A 14,235-nucleotide genomic window follows, 5' to 3' on the forward strand; every position below is an offset into this window, starting at 1 on the left:
CTAAGACATGTAAAGTGAAAGTCGCTCAGTCCTGTCTGACTCTTTGCAACCCCAGGGACTATACAGTCCATGGAATTCTCCAGGCCAGAATACTGGGGTGGGTAGCCTTTCCCTTCTCCAGGGGATCTTCCCATCCCAGGGATTGAACCCAGGTCTCCAACCCAGGTCTCCTGCATTGCAGGCAGATTCTTTACCAGCTGAGCCACCAGGGAAGCCCAATTGTGGATAAAGCCAAATAACACTAACAAGATAGCCCCAAAATAATATTTTCTCATTTGGAAGGTTAAAGAAAATAAGGCCATACTGGATACAAATGGTGTGAAAAGGCATGATTAACAATGAAATGTTCTCTGGTTTCTATGTGGTTCACAGAGAAATCAGAGATGGCCATAGGCATAAAGGGTCAATGCCAAAGTGTCACAGAAATGGAGTTTGCTACCTTCTACCTAGCAATAGAAAAAAGAAACCAATACTTGAGAGAAAATGGATAGAAGAAATTTAAAGGTACTAAATAATAGGTGATAGAAATGCATCTGTATGCCTTAACAATCACAATAAATCAAATCACCAGCTCAGAGACAGACTATCAGATTGAAGTTTTTGTTTTAATCCAGAAAAATACTCAAAACAAAAGACCACAGAAAAATTCATCATAAAAGACAGAAGAAGATACAGTAGACTTAAACTATCCATGTTAAACAAACAGACTTTAAGGCAAAAATCACTAACAGACATAAATAACAAAATGTTCAACTTACCAGAAAAAGGTTTTTAACAAATTAAAATTTATGTGTATCTAATGTAAGTGCTCCAAAATACATAAAGTAAAAAGTGTTAGAACAAGGAGAAACGGACAAAACCAGCAACAAAGTGGAATATTTAGACACACTTCTCCCAACAAGAGACAGACCTGAGGGCAGAAGTTGAGTAAAAACACTGAACAACGCAATTAACATGCCTTGAGCTCTGCACCCAGCAGTCAGTGCAGGCGCTCTGCTGAAAAACAAGACCCCGAATGAAAAATGTCAAGTCCTGCGAACTGGACAGTTAAAGTCTCCACAAAAAACAAAACGATACACAACAGAACACCGGGATAAAGCTATAGCATCTTCCAGGGGGAAAACTGACAAGCATTTTAAAACCTCAATTTTTATAATAGAAGAACATCAGAAAATCAAGGAATTACACATTCCATTTTGAAAGTTAAAAAATAGTAATGAGACAATAATGAAGTGGCAAAATTAATGAAATAAGAATCTAGAGTATGACAGAAAGGACCAAGAGCTGAATTAGCAGCATTTGAAATAAAAGCAAAGATAGGGATTTCAGTAATGGAGAAGAGCAGTAGGTAGAAAACATCAGACTGAACACTGTACCACTTTTAAAGAATGGAAAGAGCTTGATAACTGGGCCATGGTGAAGGGTCCAACATGCTTGAATGCAGATGTAAATGTGGACTCCATTTTTTAACCAATACTTTGCCATGTAACTTTGCAGCCCCATCAACCAAAGGCTGGATTTATTTCCTTTGACTTGACTTGGGGCTCAAACTTCTAATTTGTTAAGGTCTGCTTTCTTATTTATGCCTCTATCACCATCATGAATGGGGCTTCCCAGGTGGCACGGGTGGTAAAGAACCCGCCTGCCAGTGCAGAAGACACAAGAGATGCGGGTTCAATCCCTGGGTTGGGAAGATTCCTTGGAGGAGGGCATGGCAACCCCACTCCAGTATTCTTGCCTGGAGAATCCCATGGACAGAGGAGCCTGGCCAGCTACAGTCCATGGGGTCACAAAAAGTCGGACACGACTGAGCAACTTAGCATGTATGCACAAATGTACCATCATGAGGAGAAACTGCTCATTATAACCCTCGTAGTGGAAGGATGAGAGACACATATGGCTGAATCATCTCAGCTGAGCCCAGTTCTGAATGAGAAGCACAGCTACCCTCTGGGCCCAGCCTACCCTCAGATGCACAGATGAGACTGTCAGTGCTTTAACTCTGAGAACTTTGGAGCCTCTGGTGACACAGCAGCAGCTGAGACAATGTGGATCCATTAAGTGGAAAAGAAAGAGAACGGGTCAGACACAACATTTCAAGATTCAGGAGCTAAAACTTTCCCAAAACTGATTACATATCACCCCATAGATTTAAGAAACTCTTTACAAAATTGAAGTAGGATCAAGAAAAATCATATCTATGCACATCGTAGTGAAAATGATGAACACCAAGAATAAAAGGAAAATCTGAAGAGCAGCCAGACAAAATAGCCACAAAATAAGAGTTCCAAAACAGAAAGTAAGCAATGAAAGGGGACAATGCAATGACACCGTCAAAACACTGGCAAAAAATAGCTACCAATCTAGAAGCAAAAATACTGCTCAAAATTCAAAGGTGAGAAATGAACTATTTCCTGCCATATCAGTAACCAATGACGCCCCAGCCACCAGGGACTGCAGCCATCGTGCATGGTGAGCTGGTGAGCTCTGAGGAAGCTCAAGGTGTGGACACAGGGCACTGGCCTCAGGCAGCTGAGATGCATATGAAAGTAATGATTCCGGTGAGCCCAGGCTCCTGCATCTTCCCATACATAATAAAACACTAAACTCCTTAATTTGGGATATTTAAAAAATTATTTTAATTAATAATAATCTTTTGATGTTCAGACTAACTGCCCTTTGCTGCAAAACTTCTAATAACCAGACTCCTCCCCGCATCCCCTCGCAACAGTCTCTCAGGGTTACTTGAGATGCTCTCTCCTGGCTTAAAGTCCTAAAACTTCCCACAGAATAAAACATAACTCTCAACTTTTAGGTTGTGAATATTTTTTGGTAAGTCCGCAAAGGTTAACAGCAAATTCAATGAAACAAAAATCTCAAAGAACTTATCCCCAGCGGACCACACTAAATACACACACACACACACACACACACACACGAAAGAGCTAGAAAAATGATCTCAAACGTAAGCCCAGAAATGCAGAGAAAAAAGAAGCAAATGTGAGTCAATCTAAATGAATACTGAAACAGTAATAATGAGGTCTTGGGGTGTCACTACATATAAAGAACTACATACATCGTTAACCCAATGATATCAATAGTGTAGAGAGTTGCCTATGGCAGGAGCGGCACAGAGGTCAGCGAGAAACCAATACACGGGGCCAGTGCTCCGAGAGGCGGTAAACACGACACCAGACGAGCCTCGCTGCGTTCCAAAGACACCTTTACTTTTGGTCAATGAAATCTGCATTTTATAGATTTCCACAAAAGATGCCCCGCCTCCCCGACCCCCGCGCCCCCACCGTTTACGTGTAGGAAAGACATTCTCAGCTCCCAGGTGCTGTAACACCAAGCGGCCGGCCCGGCCTCAGGAAACCGCTAACACGCAGAAGCGCCAAGGAACGGGCCAGCTCACGGAGCTGACGAGACCCCCCTCCACGGGGAGAGTGGAGCCCGAGGCTTCCGGGCCAGCACAACCGCGGCCTCGTTAAGCAACTGCGGACGGAAACGCTCAAACCTGCGCAAAGGCCTCAGGCCCCAAACTCGGCAGACACGCTCTCGGCCCGGAACAGGCCAAACACAACCGGAATTACCGCGGAAGGAGTGTGTGCTCCCCCGGCACCAGCCCCACCGCTCCTTCTGGCGCCCCTAGCGGCCCAGCCCCGCTTGGCTGCACCAGGACGCTCCAGTGTGATCTCCAGACTTGGCGGTTGCGGGTAGGGGTGGAGGGTGGGCAGTGTCCTGGGCTGGTGCAGATGTTGGATCAGAAGCTAGTCACGGGCATAGGCTTCAAATAGTAAACGAAGGAAGGGTGGTAGAGCATCTAATGTCAGACAAAGGTGATTCCAACACAATATGCATTACTATAGTGGAGAGCTTTTCGTAATTACCAAAGGGTAAATCCGAGAGGCTGAAATGATTCTAAATGGATAAGCATCTATTAACATAGCCACAAAATTTAAAGCAAACATCAACAGAAGCAAAAGACAAGTTGGTAGATTTCAGTACATTTTTCTTTGTGTAAGATAGAACAATTTCAGTTCAGTTCATTCATTCAGTCGTGCCTGACTCTGTGATCCCATGGAGTGCAGCATGCCAGGCATCCCTGTCCTTCACTATCTCCCGGAGCTTGTCAAACTCATGTCCACGGAGTCGGTGATTCCATCCAACCATCTCATCCTCTGTCATCGCCTTCTCCTCCTGCCGTCAATTTTCCCAGCATCAGGGTCTTTTCCAGTGAGTCAGTTCTTCGCATCAGGAGGCCAAAGTATTGGAGCTTCAGCTTCAGCATCAGTCCTTCCAATGAATATTCAGGGTTGACTTCCTTTAGGGTTGACTGGTTTGCTCTCCTTGTTGTCCAAAGGACTCTCAAGAGTCTCCTCCAACATCACAGTTCAAAAGCATCAATAGAACAAGGCAGGACATTAATAAAGCTATAGAATATTTGCACATCATGACTAACAGTCTTGACCTAGTAACTGTCAACTTCAATAATATAACAGCCAGATAGTTTACTGGCAAAAGCAAGTTTACTCAGGAACAGCAACAGAAATTTCGACTTCAGACAAGCAATCTGGTGCCGACCTTAAGCAAACCCACAGGACAAGGACGGAGAACTTGCTTTTATAGGAAAAAGGAGGAGATGGGCGGGGCCGCAATGATCACCGAAGAGTCCATTGGAGGAACTAAGAGTATGGTTGATGGAGGCTTCCCATTGGTTCCGCTGCTGCAGACTGGCTGAGTTGCATGCTGCGGAGAGGTGTCTTTTCTGCTGGAGAGTAAGCAGAGGTTAGTTCCTGTGGGGATGTAGGCCCCTTGTCTGTTCCCCTTGAAGTAAGTGATTATGCATGTAGGGGGAGAGCTCCCCACTTCAGGTCTGTCCCAGCAACAACTTTAGCTGCTGCTGCTGCTAAGTCACTTCAGTCGTGTCCGACTCTGTGTGACCCCATAGACGGCAGCCCACCAGGTCCCCTGTCCCTGGGATTCTCCAGGCAAGAACACCGGAGTGTGTTGCCATTTCCTTCTCCAATGCATGAAAGTGAAAAGTGAAAGTCGCTCAGACGTGTCCGACTCTTAGCGACCCCATGGACTGCAGCCCACCAGCCTCCTCCATGCATGGGATTTTCCGGGCAAGAGTACTGGAGTGGGTTGCCATTGCCTTCTCCTGAGATTTCTTTAATTCCACATAGCATATGTGAATTATTACATCCAACAAATAAACAATGTTGTCAAGGGACACGGAATAGTCACCAAACATTTGTCCATATGCTTGGGTGTAAAGCAATTCTCAACAATTTCAATGGATTGAAATCTGGAGTATGTATGTGTTTTACCATAGTGACATTAAATAAGAAACTAAGAACAAAAATTAAAATACTCCCAAATATTTGGAAATTGAGCAATACATTCTTGAATAGCCTAAGACTAAAAAAAAAATAATAATAGAAATTAGAAAATATTTATATTAAATTGCAATGTGTCTGACACATTATTATCTGTGGTATAGTGCTAAAGCCATGCTTATAAAGAGAAATTTGTGATCTGAAATCATATATTAATGGGGAAAATCTGAAAATCAGAGATCTGGGTATATATTTCAAGAATTAGAAAAAGAATAGCAATCCCCAAAGAAGTAGAAACAGACTAGTAAAATAGAAATGCACAAAAGAATAAAAATCAAAAGTTATTTCTTTGAAAAAATAATAAAACTGATAAACCCCTAGAAAGAATGATTATGACTAAGAGAAGACACAAATTATCAATGTAGGGAATAAAAATGATGACATTTCTACAGGTCCTATAAACATTAAAAAGATATGGAAAAAGGTACCATCTAGGACTAGGCAACGGAGAAGGCAATGGCACCCCACTCCAGTACTCTTGCCTGGAAAATCCCATGGATGGAGGAGCCTGGTAGGCTGCAGTCCATGGGGTCACTAAGAGTTGGATATGACTGAGCGACGTCACTTTCACTTTTCACTCTCATGCATTGGAGAAGGAAATGGCAACCCACTCCAGTGTTGTTGCCTGGAGAATCCCAGGGGCGGGGGAGCTTGGTGGGCTGCCGTCTATGGGGTCGCACAGAGTCGGACATGACTGAAGTGACTTAGCAGTAGCATGACTAGGCAAAGAGTTCTTAGAGTTGATACCAAAAGCAGTCCATAAAAGGAATGATTGATAAGGTGGGCTTCATTAAAATTAAAAACATGTTCTGCTCAAGTCTCTGTTAAGATGAAAAGAGAAACTACAGATGGAGAAAATATTTGCAAGCCATATATCCAACAAAATATCATCCAAAATTCTAAGGAACTCTCAAAACTCAACAATTTAAAAAATATCCAATTTGAAAATGGGCTAGAACACATGAACTGACATGTCACCAATAAGCAGATGTAGGTGGGAAATAAGCACATGAAAAGATGTTCAACATCACTATCCTTTATGAAAATGCAAGTTAAAGTCACAATGCCATAGCACCATACACATTTCAAAGGGGCTAAGGTTAAAAATAGTGACCGCACCAAATGCTGATAAGGATGCATAGAAACAGGATCATCCATACACTGCTGGCGAGAAGGTAACATGGCATCGCCATAGCGGGAAACGGGGAGACAGTCTGACAGCTTTTTCTAGGACTCAACATGCAACCACAAGACGACCTACACTGCACTCTAGAGCACTGAAGACATGTTCACAAGAAGACCCTGTGGATACATGTTTATTGCAGCTCCATTCAAAACAGCCCCAGACTGGGAACAACCCAGATGTCCTTCGAGGGGCAAGTGGTTAAACCGACTGTGGCCCATCCATGTCACGGAATACCTCTCAGCAATAAAAAGGAGCAGACCAGTGATACGGGCAACAGCATGCATGAACCTGAAGGGAACGATGCTGGGTGAAAAGCAACCCATCTCCCCCTCAGCCAATCTCATTATGGAGATTCGTCTGCATAATGATACAGACTTTCTCAAACCATCCAGAAGCCCAGGACTTCTTATAGGGAAATCTCACAGTAGAGTCCCCATGATCAGAAGGCAGCTGAGTCTTTGCAGCTGGTGATCAATGAACGAGTGAGTTGTATGTGGCGGGCTCTTGTCCTGAGCTCACCACTCACAGATCCACCAGTGAGAAGGGCACTCCCACCTTCTCCAGCCTACACATATTGAACACATATTGCAAGCTTGCCACAAGGGTAAAGCCCCAGAGCAAGCCAAGTCAGAAACCTTCTTCCTCTCCAGGACACTTTACAGGAAAAAGAAGTGGTTAGACCAGCACTGATCCTCGGGCTCTGGTGGCTCGCTCTGGGCTCTGCTTACCTTGTCAAATCTTTGAGAAACATACTCAGGGCTTCAGAAGGTGCGACAGAAAGCCCAAGGGCTGGGCTGGAAAGTTCTATGGCAGGGCTGCCTCCTCATGCACTGCCAGCTCCTCTGGACAGCTCTTTGTCCCCTTATGGCAAACGGAGGAAGACAGGATCATGGTCACCCCCCACAGGACCACTGGGACAAGTGGAACTTAAGAGACAAGGTTGGTTTGCAAGCAGAAGAACTGTGCACCCAACGGGAGTGCTGGTTTGTGTGTGGCTGGGGGGTGGGGGCAGGAGGAGAGCGGGGGTGAGCAGGGCTGGGGCTCTCCGACGGTCAGCACCGCGCTGAACCCAGGCCACTTCCACTCCACCCGCCCGCAGGTGCCTAGGGCAGGAAGGGTTGCTGCTGTGATGGAGGAACTGATTTTACGTTATTTAATTTGCATTAATTTGAGTTTAAATACCAGGAGATGTCAGGACATGATCCTAACAGATCTTAAGTGTCTGTGTCTTGCTGTTTGTTGCAGATTTTAAACTGAAACAAGCAAATACATTCATTGTGTCCTAATAGTTTAAACAGCAAGTTAAGTGCACAGCTTTCCCTGCTCATGGGGTCTCAGCAGCTCAGGAACGGTCTGAGGGACGCGCTCGGCTCAGCTCCCGCTCGGGGAGGCTCTGCGAACTCAGCAGCCCAGGGCAGATCCAGCCACGGTTTCCTGAGTCCTCGGCTGCGGGCAGTCAAACAGACCTCTGGTCTGCTGTCTGGGTCTCCGGGGCCTCCCTGGTGGCTCCGTAATTCCTGGAATAATGATGAGCCTCAGGGCTGTGGTTGCAGGCTGCCGGTCAGCTCTGGGCCAGGTGCCGAAGGCCCCCCAGAAGCAGACCAGAGAGGAGGGCTGAGGGCTGATGGTTTCTTCTGGAGGGGATGGCACGTCTCCAGGGCAGGCAGGGAGGGAGGGCGCCATCCAGCTGTGCTGCCGCCCACACAGGCAGGCCACACACTGTCCCGGGCGCCCGAGATCCTCAGAATCGTCCCAGCTGGGCAAGGGGGTGGGGATGCAGGCTCCCAACCCCAGGGGCCGTAGTTGGGGCCTCAGAGACTGAGGAGGGGAGATGCGGTCCAGGCCAGGAAGTGCCGACCAGGCCTGGGAACCTCAGGCACAGCTGTGGGTGCTGCTGTGGGTGCAGCTCTTCCAGGGCTGGCCAGGTGGGACTCCTTGGTGAGAACGAGAGCGAAGCAGGAAGCCTGCTTAAGGCCCCACTGCTGAGGGCCCGCAGCTGCAGTCAGGCCTCTGGGCTGCTGCCCCTGCCACATGCAGACCCCTCTCTAGATCTTCTCCGCTCCCTGGGACTGTGCAGAGTGTGTTCGGAGACACAGGGGCCAAGGCTGGGCACAGTGCCCAGCGTGTAGGAGGCACATAAACAGATATTTGTGGGATGAGTGAATAAATGCATGACTACAGTGTGCAGTGGCCCTCACTGTCTCCAGCTTACCTGTCCTCCCTGACCTGTCTCCCAGCTGTAGACTGAGAAGAGCTGCCAGGGTCCTGGTGGCCGGGGGGTGCCAAGGCCCTGCGTGCCCAGCATCTAGACCTCTGCAGCAGAACCAGCAAGGTGGTGCCGCCCTTGGGGGGGCCAGCGGGCTTCTCCAGGCCCAGGTGCGGTCCTGCAGGAGCCGCCTGCCCCACAGTGACGTGGGCCATCCAGGTAGCAGGCCCCAAGATGGGCACAGCAGGCAGAGGAAGGCAGAGGGGGTCCAGTGGTGGTGTGAACTGCGTGGGGTGGAGCTAGGAGCAGGACCCTCGCCAGCCGAGAGGGCATCTGAACGCTGGGGAGGAAGAACCTCAGGGCAGCGTTAAAGACACAAGGTTCTCCTCCTGGCATCCTCCAAGCTGGGGACAGACAGGTGGCAACCCTGTGCCCACTCTGCCATGTCGGTGCCCATTCAAGACCCTCCCCCACCTGGGAAGGGGCACGAGCTGAAGGTCTGGACCTGGCAGAGACAGCCCACTCCCTGGACAAGCGTGGCCTCAGCTATCCCCTGCATCCTCACGTGGATGGGGAGTGTGGCCCTGGAGCCATCCTGCTCCTGCCCCTAGGTGGCCTCACCCTCTGGAGTCCCAGAAGCCTGACAAGAAGTATGCTCCAGGCCAGCCCCAAGACGCCCTCAGAGGGGTCTTCTGAGACGGGAGAGAGATCAAAGGCCCCAATGAAAGTAACAACCTTTTGCTTTCTCTTCCCTTATCTTGTTTTAAACAGCTGCTGCTCATCAATCACCACTTTCGCTTCTGTGATCTTGCTTGCTTGTTGCAGGGGAGGGATCTGAGCTTTTTGAGCTAGAAGTTTCTGGTGTATAAAAGACACCCAGAACAAAGCCAGGACACTCAGCCTTTGGAAGTAACTCTGCCGAGCGGGCACCGGTACTGAATAAACCCTGCTGTTCTGTGCCGGGGTCCAGCCCCGGCTGATCCAGGGTATTCAAAGCGGGGACGGCGTCGACAACCTATTTATTTAAATATTTTATCAAAGATATAAAGAGTAATAGGATGAGGATAGCTCAGTGAGGAAATTTAGTGGAGAAAAGAGGCTGAATAAAATTCCAAAGCAGGGAATTTACGTCACCTACGAAGGCCGCAGGCGTCCTCCCGTTCTCCCAAAGGAGAGGAGACACTAAGGCCTCCCCGGTCGGATCTTAGAAGCCCAGGCAAAATTAGTAGGCTTGACGAGCTTCCCCGCCTCAGAGGAAAAATTCAGCTAGAAGGTGAAAGAAAGAACGACATGGGGAGACCAAGTTTCGGTGAACAAGGCCCGCACTTTATTTTCCAAAATAGTTTTTTATACCTTAAGTTGTGCATAGAGGATAATGGGGGAAGGGGTGGAGTCATGCAAGGACAGCAGTTCCTGGTCCTAATCAAAGCCAGGCTTTCAAACTTATCATATGCAAAAGTTCAGGTGATTTACATCATCTTCTGGCCAGGAGGCCTGTTAACATTTTAAGGAACTTATTTTTCTCTAAAGGTGATTATTCCAAAGTCAGGCACCAGCCTCCAAAAAAGCATTGGACAAAGCTGCATTCCTATAGGGCAAAGGTGAGGTGGGCTCAATCAAGAAAAGAATTAACTCAAGGGTCCAAGGTTACAAACATTGAGGCTACTACTTACATTTCCATACACCCATTATATCAATCAATACACCGCCAAGGACACAGTAGGTAAGGGGTATGGAGACTTAGCAGCAAACATTGGCTCAATAAGTGAAAAACCCCTCACCAATACAATTTCTAATCAATCTTTTAACTACTCAAAGGAATCTGTTTTTAGACAATTTAGAACATCTCATGCCTCTCACAGTTGGGAGGCTCTGAACAATCACATGTGGCCGGAAAAACCTATTCAGGCAGGCTAGAGGATTTCCAAAGGAGTTTGTAGGTTGAAACACTGTCAGACCCAGGAATTATTAACTGGAGCTGTAAGCTAACTCTTTTTTCAGAGAGAGGTAGTCGGGGACAGCCCCCCGTAAAGTCAGAGGTGTAGGTGAAAGCACAAAGCAGAAAGTAGGCAGACTCTGGTTTTGGGGGTAGATGCTCGAGAATTTTCAGGGGGACTCCTGAGGCTCGATCCCACCTTTGCGTATGCCGAGCCTCCTTCCTCATGACCTTTGCCATGGGCGGAGCTCGCTCCCCACAGTTCTGCATCTTTGAGTGCCGCTTGTCTCTTTCCGACGCCACGGTTTCTATAACACTCCCAGTCCTGAACTGGAGCGTCAGTCCACTCCACTCCCCGAGGTTTGATGGAACCCTGAGGGCCGTGTGGTCTCTGCCAGGGGAAGGGGTTGCTAACAATAAAGCAGCCATTATTTACCAGCCAAATGGGTTTATTCGGGAACAGCAAAGGATCGCAATTTGGGATTGGCAAAGAACGCAGCTCTGGTGAGCTATACGCACTGCACGTCTAGAAAACCAAAGACGAACCGCTTTTGCAGAGGAGAAGGGGAGAGGGGAGGGGCCGTTATGAACCAAACGTCCACTGGAGGAAACTGGGAGTTCACACCGAGGTGGCTTTTCATTGGCTGTGCTGCTGCCGGGCGGGGAGAAAATCTTCCTTCCTCCTGCTGGTCTGAGTCACCGCCCGCCAGAGAGGCGAGGTAGATGTCTTCCTGTCAGGACCTGCACTGACCTTGAAGACGACGTGCCGGGCGCAAGTGCTCCTACAGGAGCTGCCTGCCCCACCGCGACCCAGGCCGTCCAATTCAGTGACTTTCCCTTTGCTACTCTCACTGCTGGTGGTGAACCAGGCTCAGCTCCACACCCCACTGGTGCACAGCTTCTGGCAGCGACACTGCCTGCCACACTCCCACTTTGCCAGCAGGGGGTGCTGGAAGGAGCTGGACGCTGGAAGGTAGGAGCTTGCCTCTGACTTGGCTGTTCCTTGGCATTACATTTAACAGGATAACGGAGAGTGAAATTCCCCGGCCAGGCTCTGCCCAGGGTGTGCCAAAGTTTCCATGACGTGCTGCTGCAACAGAACCCAAGGGCACAGTCTCAGACAGGGAGCCTCTCTCATGCACCACTTCCTGGAGGCCTTGGCCCCTGCTCTGGTTGATGAGCTTCCTGGCCCACCTCCAGGGCCCCCATTCCGTGACTCAGCCCCAACCTGCAGGGAGGGAGTGCCAGGCTGTCCTGGGTGTGCCGCACAGGATGCTAGCTGCTGGGACACCCCTGTTTATCCAGTTTATCACCCTCCCGCTCCTGGAAAATACCAGCTGCCCACGCTCAGGGGCCCAGGCGTCCTAGCACCCTGGCTCCTTGCTGCCCAGACCAGCTGGAACTGGAGCACCTGCCCACCCAGAATGGGGGGACCCAGAGGGAATGATCTCATCCTGCAGCTCGCTCTGTCTCACCTTGGAAGGAGGCATCTGGGACAGTCCTGTCCACGTGGACACTCAGAGAACCCCGCCCCAAGACAGGGGTCCTTAGGGATAGGTATGGAGAAGCTGAAATTGTCCTTGCTGCGGGAAAACAGAAGGCTGCAGTGCTGGGAGCAGGGGCCAGGCTCTGTGAGAAGGAAGGGAGGGAGGAGGCGAGACTGGTCAGGGCGGGTGCCAGAGTCACTCAGGACACATGGCTTTCTGCTCAGGACACTCCAGGACCCACCAGCCTGAACTCTCCACTGACTGCTTAAGCCCTTTGTGAGGTACCTGGTGCCCCTGAGCAAGCCAGCCTTCCTCTCCTTTCCCAGCACTCTGCTCATGAGCCCTAAGACGAGAAGAGTTTCCATTCTTTGTGGCCAGGACTAAGGCTCAGCGTGTGACCAGGGTCAGGGCTCAGTATGGGACCAGGGTCAGGGCTCAGAGTGTGACCAGGGTCAGGGCTCAGAGTGTGTGAACAGGGTCAGGGCTCAGAGCATGTGACCAGGGTCAGGGCTCAGAGCGTGTGAACAGGGTCAGGGCTCAGAGCGTGTGACCAGGGTCAGGGCTCAGACTGGGACCAGGGTCAGGGCCCAGAGTGTGACCAGGGTCAGGGCTCAGAGTGGGACCAGGGTCAGGGCTCAGACTGGGACCAGGGTCAGGGCCCAGAGTGGGACCAGGGTCAGGGCTCAGGAGACTCCTTGCTGGAATAGACATAGGAACACCCTCTTCCCAACCTCTGAACTCTGGGGGGTCCGAATCCCACCTGGGACCTCACTGCCCCTTGCCCAGCACGGGGTGGGAGGTTGGGTAGGAAGCAGGGAAGGGGCAGGAGCAGGCCTCAGCCCCCTGTTTATGGGGAGGCCCTGGGCTTTGTCCCTGGGCCAAGGTCTTTTCCCAGAGGTGGGATCAAGCTCCTCTGGGCAGTGTCCAGCCTCGGGCCTCACTGTCACCTTAGCCTCCTCGCCTGCCCCACAGGTGTGCGGGGCAGGATGCTCCAAGGCTCCTCTCAGCCGCTCTGGGGAGAGGAGGGCAGTGCCAGCCTGAGGAGGCCTTATGTTAACTGGCCTGTGCTGAGAGTCTAAGCCTTAACGGGAGAGCACCCAGCTTGTAGAAGAGTGAGTTTTAGATGCCTTCTGGGTAGACTCTCCCCCTACCCCAGCCCCTGGGTGAACAGGTGCTTGGACACACTTCTCTGCCCACACCCGGGCCAGGCAGCCTCTGCCCTCCTGCTCTCTTTGTGGGGAGGAGAGGACCCCCTCCCTGGAAGAGGTCTCTACAGGTAGCTGACCCTCTCAGACCCCCACCCCACAGGACTGCAGAGGCTTTGCTGCAGAAGAGAGTCTGTGCTTTTCCATGCCGACCTACTAGGGGAAAGGAGCTCTCACAGGTCCCCAGGAATACCAACCTCAGTTTGAGGAGCGCTGTGCCTGCTGGCTGAGACCCCTCTGACCTTGCCTGTCGGAGGGTTTTGGGAGTCCGCCTCCCTTGCCTATTGCTCTGCCCTGGCTCCTCCTCCTCAGAGCACCCCCTCCCCACCCTACTTCAAAATGCAGCCCACCCTGGAATCTGTTCCAGGCTATGCACACGGCTGCCCTGTGTGTGCCCCGAATGACTGATCTCTGATTGTGGCTCTCCCAGTTCCCCACCCCCAGCCCCTCGTCCTTGCACCCCCGGACCCAAGCCTGGCACTGAGCAGTAGTCAGCAACACCTGAACAAGTGGCTGTTAGCCACCTGCAGCAGTGGGGCTGGGGCTCCAGGTGCTGTCTGCCTCCCACAGCTTCTCTGCTGCGTGCACAGACCCAAGGCCGTGTCTGGCCTCCGCCTTCTGGACCCTAAGCTGGGTCTTTGGCTGGCTCACTGCTCCAAATAGAACTCTCCAGTCTGGGCCCCATCTTGCACTTCCCAACCACATGCTCCTCCAAGAAGATCAAAGAACTTGCTCAGGCTTGGGCTGAGTGCTCAGGCAGAATCTGGAAAGGCACCCAGGCTTCAGAGTCCAGTCTGTCTGTCAGGACAGCTC

General features: G+C 50.2%; 1 protein-coding gene across 1 annotated transcript in view; it reads right to left on the minus strand.

The window, feature by feature from the left end:
* Positions 1 to 10,913: 10,913 nt before the first annotated feature.
* LOC113904501 overlaps positions 10,914 to 14,235 on the minus strand; it is a 30,805-nt gene continuing 27,483 nt past the window's right edge. Inside the window, exons 4-5 of the mRNA XM_027561713.1 lie at positions 12,206 to 12,359; positions 10,914 to 11,820 (exon numbers count right to left, since the gene is read on the minus strand). Coding sequence (XP_027417514.1) covers positions 11,579 to 11,820; positions 12,206 to 12,359 — 396 coding nt within the window. The 3' untranslated portion in view covers positions 10,914 to 11,578. The remainder of the gene's footprint in view (positions 11,821 to 12,205; positions 12,360 to 14,235) is intronic.

Source organism: Bos indicus x Bos taurus, chromosome 14 (assembly GCF_003369695.1).
Source record: "Bos indicus x Bos taurus breed Angus x Brahman F1 hybrid chromosome 14, Bos_hybrid_MaternalHap_v2.0, whole genome shotgun sequence".
NCBI classification, from domain to species: domain Eukaryota; kingdom Metazoa; phylum Chordata; class Mammalia; order Artiodactyla; family Bovidae; genus Bos; species Bos indicus x Bos taurus.